Genomic DNA, 21915 nt, shown 5'->3' with positions numbered 1-21915 from the left:
CCTATGAAGAAGAAACCCGGGAAAATGACCCATCTCACACAGAATGAGGTGAGTATAGATGATGGTTGGGGGGCCGCTAAATAATACGCCTTTGGCTACTGCTTTGGGTCTAGCGCCGAGTCACATTGTCGGGAACCAGGATGATTTCATCCTGATACGTGCTCTCTTGTTCCGATTTAACTTGACCTTCGTATTCAAGAGCGATAAGGACCCGACTTTCCCCTTACGGTTGAGTCGGGAGACGTCAATCAATCTCCAGGTTCGCCACCACATATGACATGGCGTGTCACTGTTACACCGGGATCAATGCTATATAAATGTCATCGCAGATCCGTCATGTGGGTTTTACGCTATCGAGTGAGCACTGGGAGGTTCTTGATTTACTGAAGGGTTGCAGTTTCGCCCTGAAAACTATTTAATATCCCGTAACCGAGTGTGACGATCATCGGCGCCCTCATAACAAAGCTCACCTAGAAACATCAAAAGCCATTTACTCTTACTTACTGGCATACAGCCATTCACCTAGTCCACCCTTACGTCACCAAATCAATGATGTCGTCTGCAAGTCAGGAAGGGGCATTCCCCCAAACTCACCGAACTATCCTGCTCCCTGGAAACCCAACCAGACGCAGCCCTCATACCAAAGAACAGGAAGTATTGCGGAGAGTCTCCGATACCGATCGCGATAGCCAGGTTCAAGCAGAGGGGTGGAGACCGACGATTGATCGGCGTCAGAGCTGGAATGAAGAGGATAGGAAGCATGAGCTCCAGGCTTGGCTGTTGGGTGTGGAGAAGGGGAAGGAAACTGGCTTCACCGAATCTTCGCACGAGCTTGGATGAATAAATGAATGGATGACTGGGCAAACGAATGGGCGACTAACGAATGGAACTGATATGAATTAATAACGTGATGCTGATATGAATAAGAGGGTGGGGGAATGACAGCGGAGAGGTTGGGATGTCGTCAACTTTGTCTCTCTCGTCTTCTCTTTTCTTTGATGCGATGGTTTCTCTCCCTTTTCCCAATTATCGCTACCATTGTCCACCTAGCAAATTGACAGATGGCAATGAAAAAACTATGACATTGGTTTCGATATTAGTAAGTGTGATGTATATATATGTATAACTATATATTAGAGGTGACTCATAGCACCACCAGGTCATGTGCAAATAGTTTGTGGGTGTGGAGTGAAAGATCATTCTTTGAGCGATTAAGAACAACGTATGAAAGGAGTACGTAAATCTAGAAAACAAAGAATAGGGTTAAAGTATTGAAGGCAGGGGGAATTTAGTTTGATAGACCCGCGCGGGAAACCCCCCGAAGGAGTGGGTGGAGTGCACAGCAACAGGACCGCCTTCGGCTCCCACTTCGCCGCCGCAGTGCCTCCGACCCAGCTTTTCTTGAAAGCAATTTCAACCTTGGCGCACGGTGACAGCATTCTCAAAAGACGTTGCGCATCACTCGATCCCAACGTGCTTCACCAATGTGGCGTTCAAGTCACTTATGCGCTTTCCTTTCCGACTCTTTGAAAGGACCCCACGATAGTTAACCGACACCGCGGGATTACTGTGCAGACGACGAACGGCAGTACGAGATGGAGCGTCAAAGGAAGCGTATATACCCCGCACCCTGCTTTCAACTCCTATCTACCAGGTGTAGAATTTGACCCTAATGAAATTTCGCATATTAGGAGAGCTTCGCGATCTCAATGAGAGAGCTTGGACTGGCGAGAGTGGTAATGATGTCCCTAGACAATGTCCCGCACAATCGATCCTATTCTAACCGCCCAACCTCGTGAAACAGATATCTTCCCAGTCAGCAGATCCCTTGATTCGGCGTTGAAGAAAAACACGGCGTTCATCAAGCGTCTACGTACCGGAATTAATGCCTCCGCTCAGCAAACGTTCCTGACCGATATCCGCACCCTGTCGCTCCACAAATATCTCTCAGAAATCATATCCGCATGCTATGAAGGTCTATGTAAACTGAAGTCACCTGGAGAAATCGCCACAGGTGTGGAAATCACAAGTGCACTGCACCAGCGGTTCGGACCGGCTGAGTTCACGAGACAAATTGGGTGGCTACTGGGGCGAGGACTGAGCACACCGGACAAGGGCCAACTGAAGGCACTCAGCCAGGAGGTGCGCGAGCGGGAAGAAAAAGAACGCCTATCCAGACATCGGGTCTTGCTGAGAGTGGCGACAGAACTCTGGTTGGTTGGAGTGCTCAGAACCCTGGACGATATTGAACGACCGGAGGACCTGGGTGCTAAGGGCAAAGACGGCGTTGTTGGAATAGGTGGTAAGGCGTCTGAAAATGCAGTCAAAGCTAAGGCGGCCCCATCGGCCGTTCGAGACAGTGATAAGGAAGCGGAGCCGTTTCCTTTGGAAGTGTTGAAGGATCTCTTGGGCCATGACCGTGACCACACCAATTTGCCACTCGCCGTTCTATTCGTAAAGAGCTTCAGCTGGGATATCCTTGGAGTGAAGATCATCGAGGAAGGAAGGAAGACCGTAGAGGGCGATGGAGCGACAGCCTCTAGCACCCCTGCAGAAGCCACAAACGGCGAGGAGAGCCCGGGAGACATGACAACTGCGGAGAACGACCCACCTCTCACCCCAGAAAAGATCCAATCTCGCTTCAAGAGCATCCTTAATCGGTACTTGGAAGATGTCAAGGCCCACGTTGTTCGTGACCAAAGAGCGCTGGCAGCCCAGAGTCGCCGTAACGCGGAGGCTTATGTCAAGAGTGGTGAGATCTTCGAGGATCGCCAAGCGAACTTTGAGAAGCAAAGCAAATCTCTGGAAAAATTGGTCGCCAATACGCAGGTCTTGTGCGAGGCTCTAGGGGCGGAAATGCCCGCCTTAGCTGAGCAGGAATCTGCCGACCCTGCTTCAAGCGGCGGAATTGGGCTTGTGAAAACATCCGAATACCTACGCGGGCAGGGTGAAGGTGCTGGTATCTGGGAAGATGAAGAAGAAAGACGGTTTTATGAGAATCTGGTTGACCTCAAAGGCAAAGTTCCAGCTGTTCTACTCGAGGATGGCAAGAAAAAGAAGCCAGAGTCCGATGAAGCAGCGAAAAAGAAAGACGGCGAGAATGTCCCTGAAGCAGGTGGGGAAAAGTCTGAACCAGGCCAAAGCCAGCCAGCGGAAGACAAGACCACCACGGACGCAGACGATCAGTCTATGGCCATCGCAAGCAAGACCGTTGGAGCCCAAGTAGACGCGCTTCTGGCCAAACTGCCCGATCTACAGACGAAGGACCATGTCGATCAGTTGGCACTAGATTTCTGCTTTCTAAACTCCAAAGCGTCCAGAAACAGGCTCGTCAAGGCCGTGTCAGATGTCCCTAAGGGACGTATCGACCTGCTGCCTCTGTACTCGCGCCTGGTCGCTACACTCGGGCAGTATCTACCGGATATTCCTCAAGGCTTGACCACGTATTTGGATGAGGAGTTCCGAAGTCTTCAACGCCGGAAGTCTAAGGAGTTCCTCGGACAGGTTCGGATGAGTAACGTGCGCTATCTCGCAGAGTTGACCAAGTTTGGTGTGGTCCCCGAGCATATTATCTTTCACTGTTTCAAGGTCTCACTTGATGATTTTTCGCGCATGAATATTGAGATTATTGGCCACCTCCTGGAGAACTGTGGAAGATATCTGCTTCGCAACCCTGAAACCTCGCCCCGAATGGCATCATTCTTGGAGACTCTTGGAAGAAAGAAAACCGTTCAGCACCTGGGCCAACAAGAGCGGATGATTATTGAGAACGCCGTTTATTATGTTGACCCACCACCTCGGCCTGCGATCCAGCAGAAAGAGCGTACTCCCATGGAGTCTTACATCCGGAGACTTATCTATCTGGATATGAATAAGCGCAATTACACCAGAATTTTGAAGTCCATCCGAAAGCTTCACTGGGAAGAACAGGAGGTAAGAAATTCTCACCTAATGTTACAGCACGTCTTGTTCAAAGGTTGTTGATTAAACTGTCAGGTTGTCGATATTCTAGAGCGTGTCTTTAGCAAACCAGTGAAGGTGAAATATGGTAATATACACCTTCTCGCTATCCTGGTCAGTGCTCTCTATAGGTATCACCAGGACTTCGTCATTGGTGTCGTCGACAATATCCTTGAACAGATTACACTGGGGCTTGAACAGAACGACTTCAAGTTCAACCAGAAGCGTGTTGCTGAAGTCAAATACCTTGGAGAGCTGTATAATTATAAAATGATCGACTCGCCTGTCATTTTCGACACCTTATACCGGATTGTTACGTTCGGTCACGGTAAGCCGAAATGAACACTGAGTGTTAGGCCAATACAATGCTAACGAAGGTATAGAGGGCGGCACACCGGTTCCGGGAAAGCTGAACCCGTTGGATCTGCCGGATGACTTCTTTCGGGTTCGCCTGGTTTGCACCCTCTTGGATACATGCGGTCACTGCTTTGACCGTGGCTCTGCCAAGAAGAAATTGGATTTCTTCTTGACCTTCTTCCAGGTAATTCCCCTTGCCAACCGCCAGATCAACACACGTTACTAATATGTCATGTAGTATTATATGACTACGAAGGATCCTCTGCCGATGGACATTGATTTTCTTGTGCAAGATACCTTCTCAATGACTCGTCCTCAATGGAAATTGGTCACCGACCTTCAAGAGGCTACGCGCATCTTTGGCGAAGCTGTAACCCAGAACTACAAAACCCAAGATGCTGATAGGCCTGCAGAACCGGATGAGGATGATGCAGAAAGTAGCTCATCTGACGACGGTTTTGAGGATGATGTCATGCCGGAGGTGGAAGAGGACGGAGAGTCCAGCGACGAAGCTGAAGTAAGTCATAATTCTGTTGCTACATGCACGGTTCAAACGAACTTACTGACAATGCTTCGCAGGCATCGGGCCCGAATATCGAACAAAACGGTGACAGTGACTCTGAAGACGAACAAATCTTCGTTACACGCCAGGAGGAGGAACGTGACCCTGAGGCCGAAGCTGAGTTTGACCGCGAGTTTGAGAAGATGATGGCAGACAGCATGGATTCCCGAAAATTTGAGCGCAAAGCTGTGTTTGATATTCCTCTTCCCATGAAACGAGTTGCTCGTGATGCAGCGGGCGAAAACGCTCCCGAGAATCCTCAACCGCAGCCAAGTACCATGGCTTTCTCTTTGATGACCAAAAAAGGAAACAAGCAACAGGTCTGCACTCTCGTACTGATGTATAGAAAGGAAACGTCTGCTAATTGTGTCTAGACTCGCACCATCGATTTGCCGTCTGATTCAAGCTTTGCAGTTGCCATGAGAAGCCAGCAGCAAGCTGATCGAGAAGAACAACAGAGAATCAAGAGCCTGGTTCTTAATTACGAGATGTCTAACGAAACAGACCCCGCCGAAGGTGAGACAAAGATGCGACGGAGTCCCGATGTCATGCTAATCTACGTTTAGCCCTTGAAAAACGCTCCCCTCGCGATGCCAGGGTTGACAAGTCCGGCGGAAACCGGTTGGCGTTCCGTTCTCGGAAATTACAGCTGAGCGATGTGAACTGGTAAATCATGTGGATGGATTACCAATCGTTATACAAAAGGGTGTCGAGCCTCCGACTTTATCGGTGCTAGCGATAGAAGATGCGCTTTTCTGCGTCAGCCGTATACCGCTTGTGGGACACTCTGGCAAGTCAACACGGTTAATGTCTGGTGAAAGACACAGCATTGAAGCCCATCTGGGGCCTATATCTACGGGAACACAAGCATCACTTAGGCTGACTTACGGCGAGATATGTCTTGACCATGTGACCTCAGTCTTTCACTCGCTTTGAGACACTCGTCCTGGGAAGAATTCGGAACCAACCGCGCAAATCGATGCAGGATTCAACTCCTTTTTGCACTCCTTGCACATTGGAAAGAACATGAAGTGCAGGGACAAGTCATGCTGAACCCATCTGCAAATCTTCCCCGTTGCGGCATTGCAACTGCTCAGCAACGCGGTGGAATGGCTGAGAGATCGCTGAGAATGGACCGATAATTTGGAAAATGCTAGTGTTAACCTACAATTTGCACAAAAATTCGCTAACGATGATAATGCCGTGTTTTTGAATTCTAAGCCATACCACATGAAAACCTTAGCCACGATGTAAAGCCTATCATAGGCGAGACGATCAATAAATGATGTAAGCAGCATACTGCGGAGTAGAAAGCAGGCTCTATTTCTATCAGGACTCTTTCCGAAAGGCCACAGCGTACAAGTACAAAAAGTTACATGGTGAATGGGGGGAAAACACAAGGCACAAGTGGGAATGGATGCTGAGACTGCAAAACGCAAGACAAAAGAAACAAAGGAGAAAAACTATATAAGAGAGGATGACATGAGATAGCTTTATACTTAGACACGACAGAGAGACCAAAAGAAGGAAAGGGGGGTGGAGGGGGGAGGGTATATAGTACAAAAAAGGAGATATACAATCTCCCCAACTCAGAGCCCCCCAATCCCGCAATAACCCTCCCGGACCTAGAGCAGTTCAGATCGGACCAAGATCTAGACTCCTAACTTTTCATCTTATCCACCGAGAAACAAAAAAAAAAAAATCCGACTCTGTTCTGTTGGTCCATGTCACGTCTCACGACACATGCAAGAAATATGTGCTAAGGGTGTTTTTATTTCTCGGTCTCGTTTTTGCTTTCCGTATCGTGCCAAGCCTTGGGGAGCAACTCCTCGCTCTCGGCGAGCTCGCCCTTCTCAGCGAACTCTGACTTCGCCTGTGCGGCAACCCCCTTTGCGCGGGCGCGCTTCTCATCCGGATACGAGGCCGCATCGAGCTCGGTGGCTAGGGGCTGAGCGTTCTGGGCCTCACCCTCGGGAGCGGGAGCAGCAGCGGCTTCACCAGCACCAGCCTCCTCATCGTCCTCAAGCTCGGCACCATAAACCTCAGGGTACTGGCGGAAACAATCTTGCATGCCCCTAAAAGCGAACCGAACGTTAGCTCCACACCCCCTCCAGTAAAAAATAATACCAGGTATAAGAAACAAGTCCAGGTTCAAACGTACTTAAACTTCTCAATGCAGTCCATGCCCTTAGGCTCCTCCTCAGAGTACACGAAGCAGCTGAAAGCAGCCTTGAATTCCTCTCCGCAAGGGCCGTGAGCCATTCCGCCCAGACAAGGGCAGTCCCAGTTGATCTCGCCAGTCTCGGGGTTGAACGCGGCTTCCTGACCGGCCTCCTCTTCGAGTTCCTGAGGCGACTTCAGCGCGCCCTCGCCGAGGGAGAGCTCTTGTGCTGGGGCGGGTTCGGCATTGGATTTGGGGGCAGCGGATTCCCTCTCTTCGCGGATCTTGGGCTTGATGGAGTCGAGGGTTGGGAGGGGTTCTTCAGAGTCGGTCTTGGACTGGGAGAGGAGAGAGACTGGGATTGGTTAGTTGCGATGTTGATGGAAGAAAAAAAATTTGTGTATAGAGAACCCGCCGGCACAAGGTATGAGCTGGGTTGCTCTTTGGAAGATTTCACGAATCAAGGTCGTAGAGTCAACATACAGGAAGGGTTCTCTGCGAACACGTTGCTTGTGTTATAGTAGTAGACTGCGCCTGCGGCCAACCCCAGCCGGACTGCGGTGTTCTTCCAACTCCTCGGTTTGGATTCGGCGGGTGCGGTGCTTATCAATCGTCTGCTGGCCGGGCCACGGGCGACGGCTGGCGCGCGGAGGAGGACTCGAGATGCGGGACGAAACATAGCGGGAGAGAAATATAAAAGAGAGGAGTGGGGGTTAGAGAGGTAGGACCGGGATTGGTAGTCACCACAAAGACATGAAAGGGAAATGCGAAGGCGATTGAGGCAGACCGGCCAGAACCGGCGGAGGAAGTCGATGTGGAGTTCGCGATGTTGGAGGCCTCAGGCGAGGAATTCCTGCATTGGGGTTGGTCGGTCACGAGTTGCGGTTGGCCAATCATATCGAGTCCGGGAGAACGGCTACTATCTCTAAGAATAGTAGGTGGACATACAAAGAAGTGACAACTTCTACTCCGTACAAAAGCAATATATACTGTGGTGACAATGGGTGGAATACAAAGACTCAAGATATGGAAAACGAAAGATCAATGAATAAATGACAAGGCTCATTCAGCTTTTTTTACCCACTTGCCCTGCATTATGAGGCACGACTTCGCTATAAAGCCTGCGAATCCCGGCTGGACGCAACCTGGAAAATGAGAACTTTCGCAGAGTCTGAGTGAACTACACTAAATCACCAATCTCGATACTTTCACCTGTATTCCTGTTCGCTACCTAGTCTCTGGTCAACGCAGTCTCCCGGAATACATTCACTGTGCTTCCAACGGATATCCTCCTGATGATAGTAGGGTATCTCCGGCCTGAAGAACAGTCATCATTCTTATTAGCATTCCCTAGTCTTTTGACTTTGATGACTCCCGCACTTCTCGCTGTTACTGGTGCCAATAGGATAACAGTTCTGCGCTTGCTTGCTACGGCAAAAATAACCAGGCCCGATAATCCGTCACTTTCTGACGAAAGAGGGTGTTTTTACACAGCCTAGGGATGATCTTGGCTGTACTCCATTGTGGTGGGCAGCGGATGAGGGGCACGAAGAAACGGTAAACCTGCTATTAGAAAGGCGGGATGTGAATCCCGATATACCAAATAAACTTGGTACAGCTCTACTTTCTGTAGCTGCTAGTAAGGGTCATGGAGCGATAGTTAAACTTCTACTTAAGCAGACTCGTGTCAGAGAGCAAACTCCAAAGACTGGTATGACCATACTCCACTAACATTAACTGTAGAGGGAGGACATGTCTCTGTAGTATAAGATATCCTTGTCGAGCTCCGCTCATACAGTCTATACGACGTAGACTACTCTGACGACTTAAATGACTCAAATAACCCAGGAACTTTGAACAGACTTGACAAATGCACCCGAAAAGTGCTCCTCGCCATAATGTGCAAACAGGTGAGCGTGGTGGACGTGCTATTAGACCATACTAGCCTGCACGTTATTCATGAGGGAGATAGACGCGCTTGGACACTACAGTCATACGCCTCTAACCATGGGCGTGATGGAGTGTTATGGAGGCTGCTGGACGGGTACAGATGCCCAGTAGATAGAGAATATAGTTGTATTATGCAGTCAAGAAGAAACATTCCCGAATGGTGCGATATTTACTAAAGAAGCCCGATACCAAAATTGTATTCAATGAAGAAGGCCAATGGACACGATTGGCGCGCGCCGCTTTCAATAGTCCCCCAAGGTTTGGGTCTTATTGTATGGTATAGATATGCGATACTATTAGAAAGCATTGATTATAAGTTCCACACAGAGATAGTTTATTTCTCGACAAGGAATCTATGAGAATGTATGAACTGGTGAGGAGGCCAACGACTTCATAATGCCACATTTCACATGCGTAAGATAGAGCAGTTCGACCACTGGAGCCCTCATCGTTGACATGCGCTGCCCCTACTCTCGTAGAGTAAAGAATAAATGACCCGCAGACATCCCCGGTGACAAGCTGCAGTGAGGGGTGTAACGCCGTCAATCTTAAGCGTCTCCTGACCCACCCGCCGTTCCAGCAACAGGCTGACCCTCAGACGATGGTGATTATATGTTGTCAACCACAGTGGCGTGCAGCCCCAGTTATCATTTAGGTCCCTGGATAAACACATATTGTTTAGAAGGGGTTTTGTGTCCATTTCGTCGGTATTTCCTTCAGCTGTTGCGAACGTGGGCACCATATTCCTCCCTTTACTGTCTGTTTTAGCAGCGTGCTGTGCCGTCAGCAAGCCAATTATCTTGGGAAAGACGTGTAGGTATGCCAACTGATCCTCGGGCATGAGATATTCCATCAGGAGGAGGTGAATCTCAGTCCGAAGTTGCTCGAGCGTACCTATCTCAAGGACAGCGGAAGTAAAACTGTGCTTGGCACGAAAGTATGATACAGCAGCTCAAGAAGAATGGTCTGGCCGTATGTAAGGTATATGGTCCTGGAGTGACTGCAAATGAGGTATGTGAGATATCTAAAATAAATGCTGAGTGGTGGTGAGGAAGGTTAGATACCAAGAGTAAATTCTGTTGAGTGTGGAAAACCCTGGAGAGAAGTTATGAGAGTAACACTAAACAGAAAAGGGTGACATTGAATAAAAGCTGAGGTGAATTGATGTTAACAAGAAGAGAAAACACGCCAACCAGCCTATGAGAAGCCCAAAAATGGTTTTAGAATCTCATGTTTATCCAGATATGCATCCCTAGCAAGACAAGACAAGCTTTCCCAACCACCTATTCTCTTGAAAACCATCTCCACTTCTCGACACAATAGAATCTTCACCATTTCTGTATCTCTTCGAGAAACTGCTGTTTTCAACATGGTTGCGCCTTCCAGGTCTTTCAGGCCAGCATTAATGTCATTCTCCATCAGCAGCAGTTTCACCATATTCCTTTTTCGACGTGAGTATACAAACCGCAAAACATTTTGGCCCCCTATGGTGAGACAATAGATATCATGGACTTTATCCAACAAAATTTCTACCGCATGCTTGTGCTTTGCTCCTGCAAAGAAGAGGATGTCGTGGGCAGACATGCTTAACTGCCCATTCGGGATATGTTCTACCTGCAATTTCAATATACTTGTCTTCTCATGACCAGCCGCGATCCCAAGCCGGGTAAAACCCCACCTTGCACTGTCAATATTAGGGTCAATATTACGATGTGCTAAGAGTCGCTTTAGTATCGATTGATGCCTGCTGAGGACGACTTCAAGCAGAGTATTGCTGGACTCATTTGGCATATCAGGTCTTAAATCTTCCCTCTCTAGCAGTAGCTTTAATGTTTCTTCATGCCGGTGGGTAATCGCTAGGAGCAATGGGGTACAGCCATTATGATCATGACTATTGATGAGGGTAGCATTGTTCTGTAGGAGGCGCTTAACTGCCACGGCTGTTGTCCAATTCTTTGATTTGTCTTCTAAACAAGCAAGTGAGTGTAGAATTGCTCCTCCAATGTCATCTGCAGCAACAAGTTACTTAGATGTTAACAGACTATTTATTGACTGCTAAAACTATCGATCTTTGTCCGCATTGGTCTTGCAAATCGAAAAGTAGAAAAGCAATTAGGGTATACCTATGGGACTAACAAAAGCATCTATTTGTCCGATTCTATACTAGCACGTCCGGCATCGGGACTCTTCCTTACCCTCCATTATATAGAACTATATAGAACTATATAGAGTAATACGAGGTAAATAATGAGGGAAATACCAATCAAATTCCTTTGCATGACACTGAACCTGGCAAACCAAATGGCAGCCTCGTCCTCGTATAGTCTGTCCACGGTGATTGGCCCGTGAGCCCAGTAACCGCTAAACCCGAAATGGTCAGCTGTCGCGAGGGCTCCACCTGCGCCTCAGGTTCTATACCCAGTCAGCTACACAGTCGTCTCGTCTCAGGTTCAGGCAGAATATGAGTTGGAGGGACAGGAAATGAATATAAAAAGGTACCTAGACATCTCCACCCTGACTATTATCATTCATAGCTTTTTCTATCCCCTAATACTCAATAACACAAACAATTTTTTCTTCTCTTTATAGTATATAACGAACAAGCGACAGCATATATAAAGCCTTGATATATTAGAAAACGAAAAGATTCCCGCAATATGTCAACCCTTGCATTTTCCCCCTCCAAGCGCCATGTCGCCATCGCTGAGATGGTTCTCTTCTCGCTCATCCAAATCATCCAATGCTCCACCCGGTTGATGCAGGAGTGGAAGTATTGGCATCACAACAAGCGCAAATCCGTGCCGCGATGCATCTTTTACTCATGGTATGGCTTGATCGGATTAGTGGCGCAACGTAAGTAAGATGCTGCTTGCTAGTCGCAGTCCGGTGCGCTGACCTCACCACTCTAGTCCGAATTGCCGGGTCCGGAATGGTGCTTTCAGGCTCCCAAAGCAAAAAAGTCTTGATATCAGAAGCAATCTTGCAAGGCATTGGTCTTTCGCCTCTACTATTCGAAGTGAGCCTCGTCATGTTAAGAAGGTCCGTTCACTTTTTAACTCTTGCCTCGTCTTTCATCCCCGAGACTAACAAACTTGCTTGCAACAGCGGACAAACAGGTCGAACCGGCCCTGGAAACTCAAGATATCCCAAGACCATCCGTTTATTGCTCCATTTCTTCCGATTCCCGGTGTTCTTCGGCGTAGTCTTGATTGTGGTGGGAGAGAGTGCCGACGTATACGCATGCAAAGTTGTCGGATCTGTCGTTCTCGTCCTTATATTTGCCTTCGGGTGTGGATTATTTGTCTGGGTGGCAGTTGCTTATCGTACTCTTTTACCCGAGGCGGGTCATCGCTGCGTGTTGTTGGTCCTGGCAGCGCTTCCTTTCTTCATCGTTAGGATCGCTTATATGCTACTGGCGCAGTATGGCCCGCCAAAGTTCAATCCCGCCAATGGAGATGTGGGTGTTATGGTCGGGATGGGGCTATTGATGGAGATTGTGATTATGATAATTCTTTTGTCGGCGCGTGCGGTAGCGGAGCCAGTTTGGGGAGGAGCCAGCGTTGACGTTGAAGAGGCTCGAGTTTAGATAGTTGATTGTTACCACTGTCGGTTGGTGTTTGTTGGAACGCCGCGAAAATCTTATCCTGCCGTTTCATGATTTGAGAAAATGAAGTGAAGATCAAATATTGGGAGTGCTATCGTTCGTAATTTCGTGGGAGCATGACTTTATAATTTGTCGAAAGTCGCTGTAACCAGCCCTGGACCCACACCTTTGTCGCAGGATCTGCAAATTCATTGACAACAAGCAAGGGAAATCCCAGTCTCGAGGGGCCCAGAATTCCTTGGGCATTGAACTCTACGGACTTGCAGATCTGATCCCGGAAGTAGACAACCATGGCCGCATGTTCGCCTGGAAAGTGACAGACTCCCAATATTGCATGGATAATGACCATATACGAGTAATATGCGGTGAAGATTGTCGCGGTATCAACATCCGAAAAGGAATAAACAGTTGGAAATAGAACGTCGCCCATGGATGAGAGGGCTTCAGTGGGTGGGGGCGCTGTACGGCTGAATCTGTCGTACCAGACCATTAATTTGTTTTGCATACTGAGGGCATCAGTGAGAAGGTCGAATGCCTTCAACTGTATATCTAGGTCTTCGGGGTCAGCTTGTCTGATATCGAAGAATTGATGGATGAAGCACGGTATGGTGGTGTAGAGAGCGAAGAGCTCTTCTACTTGGGCGTGTAAATCGGTTGGTAAGGCCGAGTCGAACTGTTGCCTCATTACAGAATACCAGTCGTCAGACGCTAGGAAGCATTTCTCTTTGGTGAACAATGACTGCATCACCTTTGAAAAGTTAGTGAACCGACTGTTGCATGATAAAAGCAGGCCAATAGAAAATGCATCATACAATCAAACCGCGCGAAGCTTTAAGCAAAGTATGATCGAACACGGTCTGGTAGCGACCACATCCCCTAGCACTGACAAGCTGACTTAGCCCTTTGGCATGTTTTATCCAAGAGTTCGAGTCATGTGCGTTGGCGAACAGCTGGGATTTGGTCAGGGCTATTTGTAGAGTTAGGGGGTTGATAGCTCACTTCATAAAGACATTGGAGCAGGACGGCGCATAGGATCTCAGAGGAGAGACTTTCCGTTGGATTGCACAGAGACCGTTGTAGTCTGTTCAGAGCCTCTACATATGTAGACCTGGAATACATGATAGCCTGTTGATTTCCAGTCATCATGCCAATATGATGCGCAACAAAGCATCTGATGGATGAGTCCAGGGTTCTGTTCCTTCCATAAATAGCGGGAAGATAGGTAAACCAGCGAGAGGTGGTATAAGTTGACGATGCAGGAAAGGGCTGTGAGACATCAACAATCAGAGTGTCAAGGCTCTGCATCATATTTAGATCTGTAGATTTTAAAGACCATGAAGTGCCCCTCTGAATGAGAGATTGCTGTATAGCCTGATTGGCTCTTCCTGAATTGATGCCCGCAACATGCGTCTTATCTTCTACCCGCTGCTGCCCAGGTTTTGGCCCTAGATGCCGTCTAGAGCGATACGGCTTCCCCGCGACAAATTTGAAGCCTCGGTCGTACCCCGGACAGGGTCTTCCGTAGGTCTCGCATTTCACGCATCCAGGAAGTCTCTCATCACACTGTAACCCCAATATCAGTATTGTAACCCTCTTTCATCTATGGAGCCACCCACTTTCACACGACGTTGTACACAGAGCATGCAGCCGCTACTTCGAGGTACCCCCATTGTGAAGTAAAATCAACTCAGGTGTTGGTGACAAATTCACATCGGTGGCTATTCACGAGATATGGTACAAATACGAGGCCAGAAGCCAATCAATGTTGGACACCTTTTCTCCGCTATGAATTAGTCAGCGCCAACCAAACATGCAAGAAATTTATCATTAACAATTTGTTCAGGTTTACTACTACAAGGCTACGAAACCCCAGTCTCTTTCAACCCCTGAGGTTTCTTTCAACCCACTAGACAAGCAAGTATAATAATGTACACATATGGAGTTGGCGTGCTAGAAGAGATACTGTATTGGGAAAATACCTTACTTAAAGCTCTTCGAACAGAAGTATGAGCAAGAGATAGGAACCAGAAAAACCATCGAAAAATAATACGAAAGTGTAGAGAAATAATAGGACCAAAGTGAGTCAAGATAGTGACAGCGCCAAGAGCAAGAATAAATAATGGTCTAGGAGAGATTAAGTTAACTCATTTGCATCTAGCCCACCAAATAGCCAACTAAGAACCATCTATGTGCCTTCGAGATATGAAAACACGAGATTTACTCTTCGGATTGGACTTGGACTTTGTAGGAGAGACGATTGTGCCTGGCATCATTGCGCTCTTCGAACCGCTCACATGAGCGGCATATACCCTCTTGGATACCTGACTTCGTTGTTAACCTCCATCCTTTACAGTTGTGTTCATGACATTTATCGTAGGTCGTTTCGATATGGTTGCATATACGCATTTGGGTCACGGATTCGCACATTGTGGTTACTTTGTCATACATACCAGTTAGTTCATGGCGTTCTGAAGTCAAAAACATGTTTACGTGTTTACATACCTTAAACAACGATATTTTGTACGCCTTGATAGGAAAGAGTTAGAATGAGATAAACAATAATTCATAATTCTAACGGTCTAGTAAGAGGGCTTGCATCAATTTATATCTTGTGAGCCTGAACAATATCGGTTTCAAATCCCAAGGCTCTTTCGGGCAACTCCTACGGTTCACTGCAACCTCACTATCAATGGAAAAGTATGCTATACACAAAGGCGAACAAGAAGAAAGATGCCTTGGCAATGGGCTTTGCTCCACATAGGCAAAAAATATGATTGAATGAAGAAGAAAAACCGGGAAAAGCGTTGAGTTTAATCAGAAGTCTTCAAGAATTCTTCTTCTTTGATTTGGCATCTCCCTCTAAGTGCTGTTTAAGTATTGTGGCTACTATCGGCTCCTAGAGTAAATTCAATAGCCTAAGTACATTTTCATCAGATAGCCAAAGCCTACATTGACTGGTGTCCCCTTGAATGTAAGAGATACTCCGTTAGACACCACAATAGCGGCCGGTCCTTGGAGAGTTTCGATGATTCAAAATTAGCTAACTTGGAGGCTATTGCTGGGGCTGGCCTCGTAATCTTCTACTCTTCATGATAAATAAATAAGTACTCTAGGTCACCGTCATGCGAACTTAACAAATGAATATCATAAACGCCTCGAGGCCAGTTGAAGCTAGATAGATTAACGTAATTTCGTGTTAACTTCCAGGAGGTTTTCGAAAATTTTCTTTCCTTTACTATATATATATTTACGTAGGTCTACACTGTCTCGGCGCCTGAAAATCGGTCCCTAGATTTAGATATATTTATTTTACTCTTACTACTACCTTCTTCTTTCTCTCTTTACCCCACTACCTTGGGAGTTTATCGAACAAGCTCTTCATGGTTGCTACTCAAATAGTCCTCACATACCCTCTAGCCTAATCAAAAATAGATTAAACTTGTAGTTGATTATTAGAAGAAATAACGTATAATAAGACTTTTGAACTCATCATATCACTTCTTGTAACTCAGCAGATGATTGAAAAGATAGGTGATATTGTGATAAAACAGACAATGAGATGACTAAATACCGAAATGAAGCAGGGGTCAAAGTGCCATATATATTAATTAAAGCAAACAGGCAATGACAGTAAAGAGATCTGAAACAGTCATCCCATAGAGACTAAAAGGTCAGTAAGATCATCCACTGTACTGTCAAGCCTCTAGCCCATAGGGAAGACCTTGGGCTGGGTCACTACGTAATATGACATAGTCTTGGCCTTAAGAAAGTAGTATCAAGTCTAGTAATTTACTACCTACTCCCCTCCTCACCTGGGAGATTTGGATACATATCAACCCCGCTGCTACATTTAGAGCATGAAGGTATCATACCAATACTTGTGCGAGTTACTTTTAGACAAGTACTCCGTTTTCCGCGTGGCACGAGTCCTATCCGCTCCGCGATACCGCAAGGCTTGTGCATATGCTTAAGAGTAGTGTACATTGCGATGACTATTGTATGTTAAAATCGATAAATTTATAGATATACTGTATAGCGCATTGGTGAAGTAAGACGAAACGAGCCAGTATACCTTCAAAACTTATTGAATTGGCAATACAGGAAATCCTTTATGGATACTTCTCTAAAATATAGATAGTGAGTGTATCTTCTTCAACATGTACTCTCAACCCTGACATAATTTGAGACTACAAGTATAAAGGAATCGTTTTCATTATATAAGATATATCAAAGAACGGGAAACTTCTTGAAAAGCCAAGAACAACAATACAATAAACCAATCGCGTTGTTAATATTTGGTCCTCAAATATCTAGAAGATAGAAGAAGAGAGAAGATGAAGTAAGAGCCTTAAAATTATAGATCATGGATTCTACATTAAGTGTGTTTTCGAACCGTCCCAAGATAGCTTATATATGTTCCAGTGTATTGTTGTTTCCATACATTCTAGACTATAGCCCCAGAAAGGAGGTTTCCTTATTGTTGTTTATGGTTATCATAAACACCAGGATTTATGATAGGTAAGATTCTAAAGATTGATGCCTACTCGCTATTCTCCTTCAAATACCTGAAACCTCTAGACTGGAGAGCTAACTTCCATAGATGTTATAGGCTAGATAGAGACTTGTCTAGGATCTTGCTAGTATAACCCTAGTTCAAAGTAAATATGACATGCCAAACGTAGAGAATATGGCATGTTCCGGTGAGCTTCAATAAAGGTCACAAATTACCCGCTGTAGTATATCGCGACACATAGCCATGCCGCCAGGTGCCCTGTTGCGTAACCCGGTAACTACATTATAAAGCGCAACATTCACATAAACTTCCGCCTGCCCAGGCAAAGAAGATATATATCACTTCCAACCCTGCCATGGGCAGGGAATTCTGCGTCAGGTAAAGAAGCAATCTCGAGCTGCAAAACTTGGCATACGCAACATGGCGTCGGACTACGTGAAAAATTCCTTGGGCGTCAAATGTCATTCTTCTTTCACGGCATAAAGCGCGAAGGGACCCACAGATGAGTTTGCCTTTATGCTTAATGGATATTACCTCTTTTTTTCAAAATATATTTGGTTTCAGCCCTAGTAGCGGCTCCTTTATTAGGTGGACCTTGGGATATATTTCTAGGCCTATAATCGCATCAAAACTGTGTAGATTCATTTCCAGGGGCTTGGATACACCAAGCATGGAAAAGTGCATTATATATAGTTTGGCATTGTCACTTCTCAATTCAGGGCTCTGATTTGAGGTGAGACAAAGGATTTTTTACGACAAAATAGCCAGGGAATCTGCTTAGAGCTCAGGTGTTGACGAACTTGTCCTGGTCGCCCGAGCGTAACCTTTATTTCCTTGTGGCCGTATTTTGACACAGCCTTTGCGTTCAGACATAGGGCTAGACAAATTTACTTATACTTAATGAAAGGGAAAGGACTATCTCGGTATTTTACTTCAACTTAGGTGTACTAAGAAAGAATTTTAAAAGGTGGCGGAATGTGTCTCATATATAGATTACTGAAAGAATGTCCTCTTTTATTGATTACTCTAGAGTAGGCAAAAAAGGATTACCAAGCGAATGATCGTCTTCACATCTAACTTGGTAGGTAATGGCTGATGATATCAATAAATGATGAGTAAAGTTGTCGGGTTGGTTACTAATCAGAGGTGGTCAAGGTGGTCATGAAAAGCCCCACTTAAAGCGGGACACAGAACCTCGGTTCACTTAAAACAGTATCTGCACCGGACTCGGAGGAATTGAACTCCCCGCTTGCCTGATCCATTGTATGAGCCAAAGAAAGGTGCATAGTTATATGAACCCTAAGCGGGGAGGTAGAAATTTAGAATCGTAGCCTTGAGCTAAATTGTCAATTGAGACATATACATATCCCAAAGCCCACAGTTAAGAGTCAAGAGCGAATTGTTCCACAAGCATCCCCTAACTCGTTTCGTCAATATGCCATCCCAACTGAGTGAAGCGGTAACGCTTCCTTGCGGGCTAACCCTGCCTAATCGAATCGCCAAAGTAAGCCAATTACAAGACCAGATATAAGTCTCGCTCGAGCATTATGGATTGATGTACTGGTGTCTTAGGCTGCAATGGCGGAGAATATGGCTCCCGATCATGGTCCCGAACAAAAATTCTACAAGCTATATAGCCAGTGGGGTAAAGGTGGCTGGGGAGCAATTCTTACAGGTAATTCAACATATGAAAGGACATATTGTGCTAGAAGTCGTTATTGAAGCTTTTCCAGGAAACGTCCAAGTTGATCTGAACCATCTCGGTCAACCTAATGACCTTGCATTCGTTAGCCACGAGAATGGCTCCATCCCGGCGTGGAAAAAGTATGCGGACGCCTGCCAAGAACACGGAACGCCAGCGATCGTTCAAATTTGCCATCCTGGAAGGCAATCTTTTCGTGGCGCTGGAAACAGAGGCCTGTTCTCACAAACTATTGCTCCAAGCGCTGTTCCACTGAACATTGGAGATGGATGGGTGAACCATTTCATTAGGTGCTTGGTATTTGGTTCACCAAGGGAGATGACCCAGGCTGATATCGACATCGTCACACAACATTTCATCGACACGGCGAAATTGGTGGCTGATAGTGGGTTTGCTGGTATTGAACTGCATGGTGCTCATGGTTACCTTATTGGTCAGTTACAGTCGTCTCTAGTCTCGTCTAATGTTGAAGGGAATACTAACGGCCACCCGTGGACAGATCAATTCTTGAACCCTAAGGTACAATTTCTTCTAAACAGCCTATATGATGAGCGAGATACTGACTTACCCCATAGTCTAATATCCGAACTGACGCCTATGGCGGATCTGCAGAGAAACGGGCCAAGTTCCTACTGGACATACTGGCCGGCTGCCGCAAAGTTGTGCCGCCTAATTTTTGTATTGGAGTAAAGCTCAACTCTGCGGATCATGGCTCGTCTGGTTTCGAGGACTGCATGACTCAAATCGGGCTTCTTGTAGAAGCCGGCATTGACTTCCTTGAGATAAGCGGCGGAAGTTATGAAAACCCTAAAGTAAGGTCATCTCGCGATTTTGATTGCTCCATAGCCTTGCTAATCTGAAAATAAGATGGTCGGAGGCGATACAAACCAAGGGACACAAAAGAGTGCCCGGACTATCGCAAGAGAGGCATTCTTCATTGAATTTGCCCATGAAGCCAGAAAGCGGTATCCGGACCTAATTTTGATGTTGACCGGTGGCTTCCGTAGTCGTGCTGGTGCTGAAGCTGCAATCAGCTCGGGCGCATGCGACCTTATCGGTATAGGGCGTCCTGCTGCTATTTACACTGATATACCTCACAAGTTCTTGGATGAGAGCTTACCGGACAATGAAGCCTGGTTTTCCCTGAGAAAAGTGGAGCTTCCATGGTTTGCAAAATGGTTGCGGAGCCCAGCAATCGGTGGCGGTGCAGAGACGGTAAGACTATCCTAACATTGTAGAATATCGGCCTAGCACCCATCTTTTACTCGGTTTCCTACATATACTGACATTAGTCTAGGAATACTACAGGAAGCAGATTGAACGGTTGGCAAAGGGTTTATTGACGTATGCGCCCGGCGCTTAACAGAAATGATAATTGAAGTACACAAAATAATAGCTACGTCCTGCATTTCTCTCATATATGTGAAAGAATGGCGGAGGATTTAAGTAATGTATGACTTAGTTGAAATAGAGCTTGAATCATATAGGAATTTATCTCTCAGCCGCCTCTAACGTTATATTGCACATTGCTCTCTCAATGGCGAATGTTCGAGTTTACTAGACAGGGGACATAACACTATATGCTATTGCTATCGACATCTAGGATGTGACAACACGAATACCTAACGAACTTATGTGGCTACGAAAGGAAGAGCATACGGAGAGGGTGTCGCTCAAATCCGCAGTTTTGAACGTGTAAGGGGACTTCTATTTACGGTCAATATCCCCGAGAAGACTTGTGCCATGGCATCGAAAACTTCGGTTAGTGCATATTTCTGATTATCATTTGTAAATACAAGTGTGGCCATGATGCTCATGCATCAACCTCGGCGGGTTTACGCGCAAATACCGGGCAAGGTGATATTGAAAAAATAGTACGTACTTGGGTTGGAGCCTGAGACTACACTGGTTGAAACAGTTGTAGGAAGCCCCGACCTAGTGGAACTCCTCACCCCCTTTCTAGGACAATCTGTCAAGAGTCAGGGTTATCTCGCGGTACAGTCCCTTTTAGGTTGTGGAGCCGGCTAGCCTAATCGGGTTAGTGTTGCGAGGACCATTTTCCGAGCAACGGTTGAACCTCACTATCAAAACAACACCAAGATAGACTTGGCTTTTTGCGATCGGCTGATGCGTACACATGAAGCCGATTGACAGGATGGAGAATGCGGAATAACAACAGACGCACCGCCCCGCATATCTGCGGAGATAATATCTTATCAATAGAGTGGCACATGGTGGCCTAATCATCATGCCCATATCTTTAGCCAGGGCTTGTCGAACTTTGACCTTATTGGGTGGTGGCTAAAATGCTTTAATTTATGATATACTGTACACTAACTTATGTCATTATGAAAAGAATATGTACCATAATCATATCGGTGCAATGATATATCCCTTTTTCGCATTGGCGACGAGCAACCCCAAGAAGTAGAATCGCTAGTGTAGCCTCGGGAGCTTTTCTGTTCCTAGAACAGGTCCGACTCATTACCACGGCTCCAAAAGGTATCTTCATAAAATGCTATCCAGCTATAGAAAAACCGAGCTTATACCTGAAACATCTACGCTGCACTGCCCATCCCCCAGAAGTTCGGTAGCCTGTATAGAGGGTTTCCTAGAGTTAGGCAACTACTCATGGTCACCTGCAATATTTCCCTAAAGTTGATGGCCGTCATTGTGAATCTAGAAGCCCGAGGATCTCGGCTGAGAATTGAGCCCTAGCTACAGAGCCTCTAGGTCCGTTGGTCCGGGCCAGATTATAGGCAAGGATCACAGTTGAGGTGGTTATGTCATCTTCACCTTCACTTGTTCGTGAGTCCTTGTGCATCGGCGAGTAACTCGCAAACCTTCGGGTTGAATGTGGTTTTAGATATAATATAACCATGCCTCTAACCCAGAGAGATGGCAATATCACGATTTCAATTCAATACTTACACCAATATTTAAAATCGTTTACTTCAGTGTTCTCTCATAGAGCACCAGGAACTACTAACGCTATATCAACGAGAGAGCAGGATAATAATGGCGCACCCTGCTGAGATCCAGCTTAGCAATCTGAGCGGAAGCTGGCTGATGGTAATGATGACCTTGTTTAAACAATTTCCCCCCC

The 21915-nt window shown here is 46.4% G+C and overlaps 6 protein-coding genes across 6 annotated transcripts; 4 read left to right on the top strand and 2 right to left on the bottom strand.

Annotated features, from left to right (window-relative positions):
• Positions 1-1755: 1755 nt before the first annotated feature.
• Positions 1756-5549, top strand: BDW43DRAFT_310436 (regulator of nonsense transcripts 2; the record flags this gene model as incomplete). The annotated part of the gene is made up of 7 exons (XM_032046938.1): positions 1756-3933; positions 3997-4288; positions 4344-4501; positions 4556-4834; positions 4897-5199; positions 5254-5395; positions 5446-5549. The coding sequence occupies 7 exons, from the start codon at positions 1756-1758 to the stop codon at positions 5547-5549; spliced, it is 3456 nt and encodes a 1151-aa protein (XP_031900915.1).
• Positions 5550-6413: 864 nt separating this feature from the next.
• BDW43DRAFT_62067 (coiled-coil-helix-coiled-coil-helix domain-containing protein) lies at positions 6414-7832 on the bottom strand. The gene is made up of 3 exons (XM_032050310.1): positions 7524-7832; positions 7041-7395; positions 6414-6954 (listed from the first exon to the last, which is right to left on the bottom strand). Exons 1-3 carry the CDS (start codon positions 7717-7719, stop codon positions 6651-6653), a joined length of 855 nt encoding a protein of 284 aa, XP_031900914.1. The 5' UTR covers positions 7720-7832; the 3' UTR covers positions 6414-6650.
• Positions 7833-8031: 199 nt separating this feature from the next.
• On the top strand, positions 8032-8688 carry BDW43DRAFT_274140 (uncharacterized protein). The gene has a single exon (XM_032041704.1). It carries the CDS (start codon positions 8336-8338, stop codon positions 8537-8539), a length of 204 nt encoding a protein of 67 aa, XP_031900913.1. The 5' UTR covers positions 8032-8335; the 3' UTR covers positions 8540-8688.
• Positions 8689-11647: 2959 nt separating this feature from the next.
• Positions 11648-12576, top strand: BDW43DRAFT_310434 (uncharacterized protein; the record flags this gene model as incomplete). The annotated part of the gene is made up of 3 exons (XM_032046937.1): positions 11648-11843; positions 11900-12029; positions 12096-12576. The coding sequence occupies 3 exons, from the start codon at positions 11648-11650 to the stop codon at positions 12574-12576; spliced, it is 807 nt and encodes a 268-aa protein (XP_031900912.1).
• Positions 12577-12630: 54 nt separating this feature from the next.
• On the bottom strand, positions 12631-14297 carry BDW43DRAFT_62028 (Zn(II)2Cys6 transcription factor). The gene is made up of 4 exons (XM_032050309.1): positions 14211-14297; positions 13594-14157; positions 13407-13544; positions 12631-13342 (listed from the first exon to the last, which is right to left on the bottom strand). Exons 1-4 carry the CDS (start codon positions 14262-14264, stop codon positions 12686-12688), a joined length of 1413 nt encoding a protein of 470 aa, XP_031900911.1. The 5' UTR covers positions 14265-14297; the 3' UTR covers positions 12631-12685.
• A 4102-nt stretch (positions 14298-18399) lies between these two features.
• Positions 18400-20225, top strand: BDW43DRAFT_274130 (NADH:flavin oxidoreductase/NADH oxidase family protein). The gene is made up of 7 exons (XM_032041703.1): positions 18400-18611; positions 18680-18782; positions 18841-19242; positions 19309-19328; positions 19385-19621; positions 19677-20024; positions 20107-20225. Exons 1-7 carry the CDS (start codon positions 18543-18545, stop codon positions 20170-20172), a joined length of 1245 nt encoding a protein of 414 aa, XP_031900910.1. The 5' UTR covers positions 18400-18542; the 3' UTR covers positions 20173-20225.
• Positions 20226-21915: the final 1690 nt, after the last annotated feature.

This window comes from Aspergillus alliaceus (assembly GCF_009176365.1).
Source record: "Aspergillus alliaceus strain CBS 536.65 unplaced genomic scaffold BDW43scaffold_18, whole genome shotgun sequence".
NCBI classification, from domain to species: Eukaryota; Fungi; Ascomycota; class Eurotiomycetes; order Eurotiales; family Aspergillaceae; genus Aspergillus; species Aspergillus alliaceus.
Note: the sequence above shows the minus strand (reverse complement) of the source record. Positions and strands in the feature narration are given on the sequence as shown.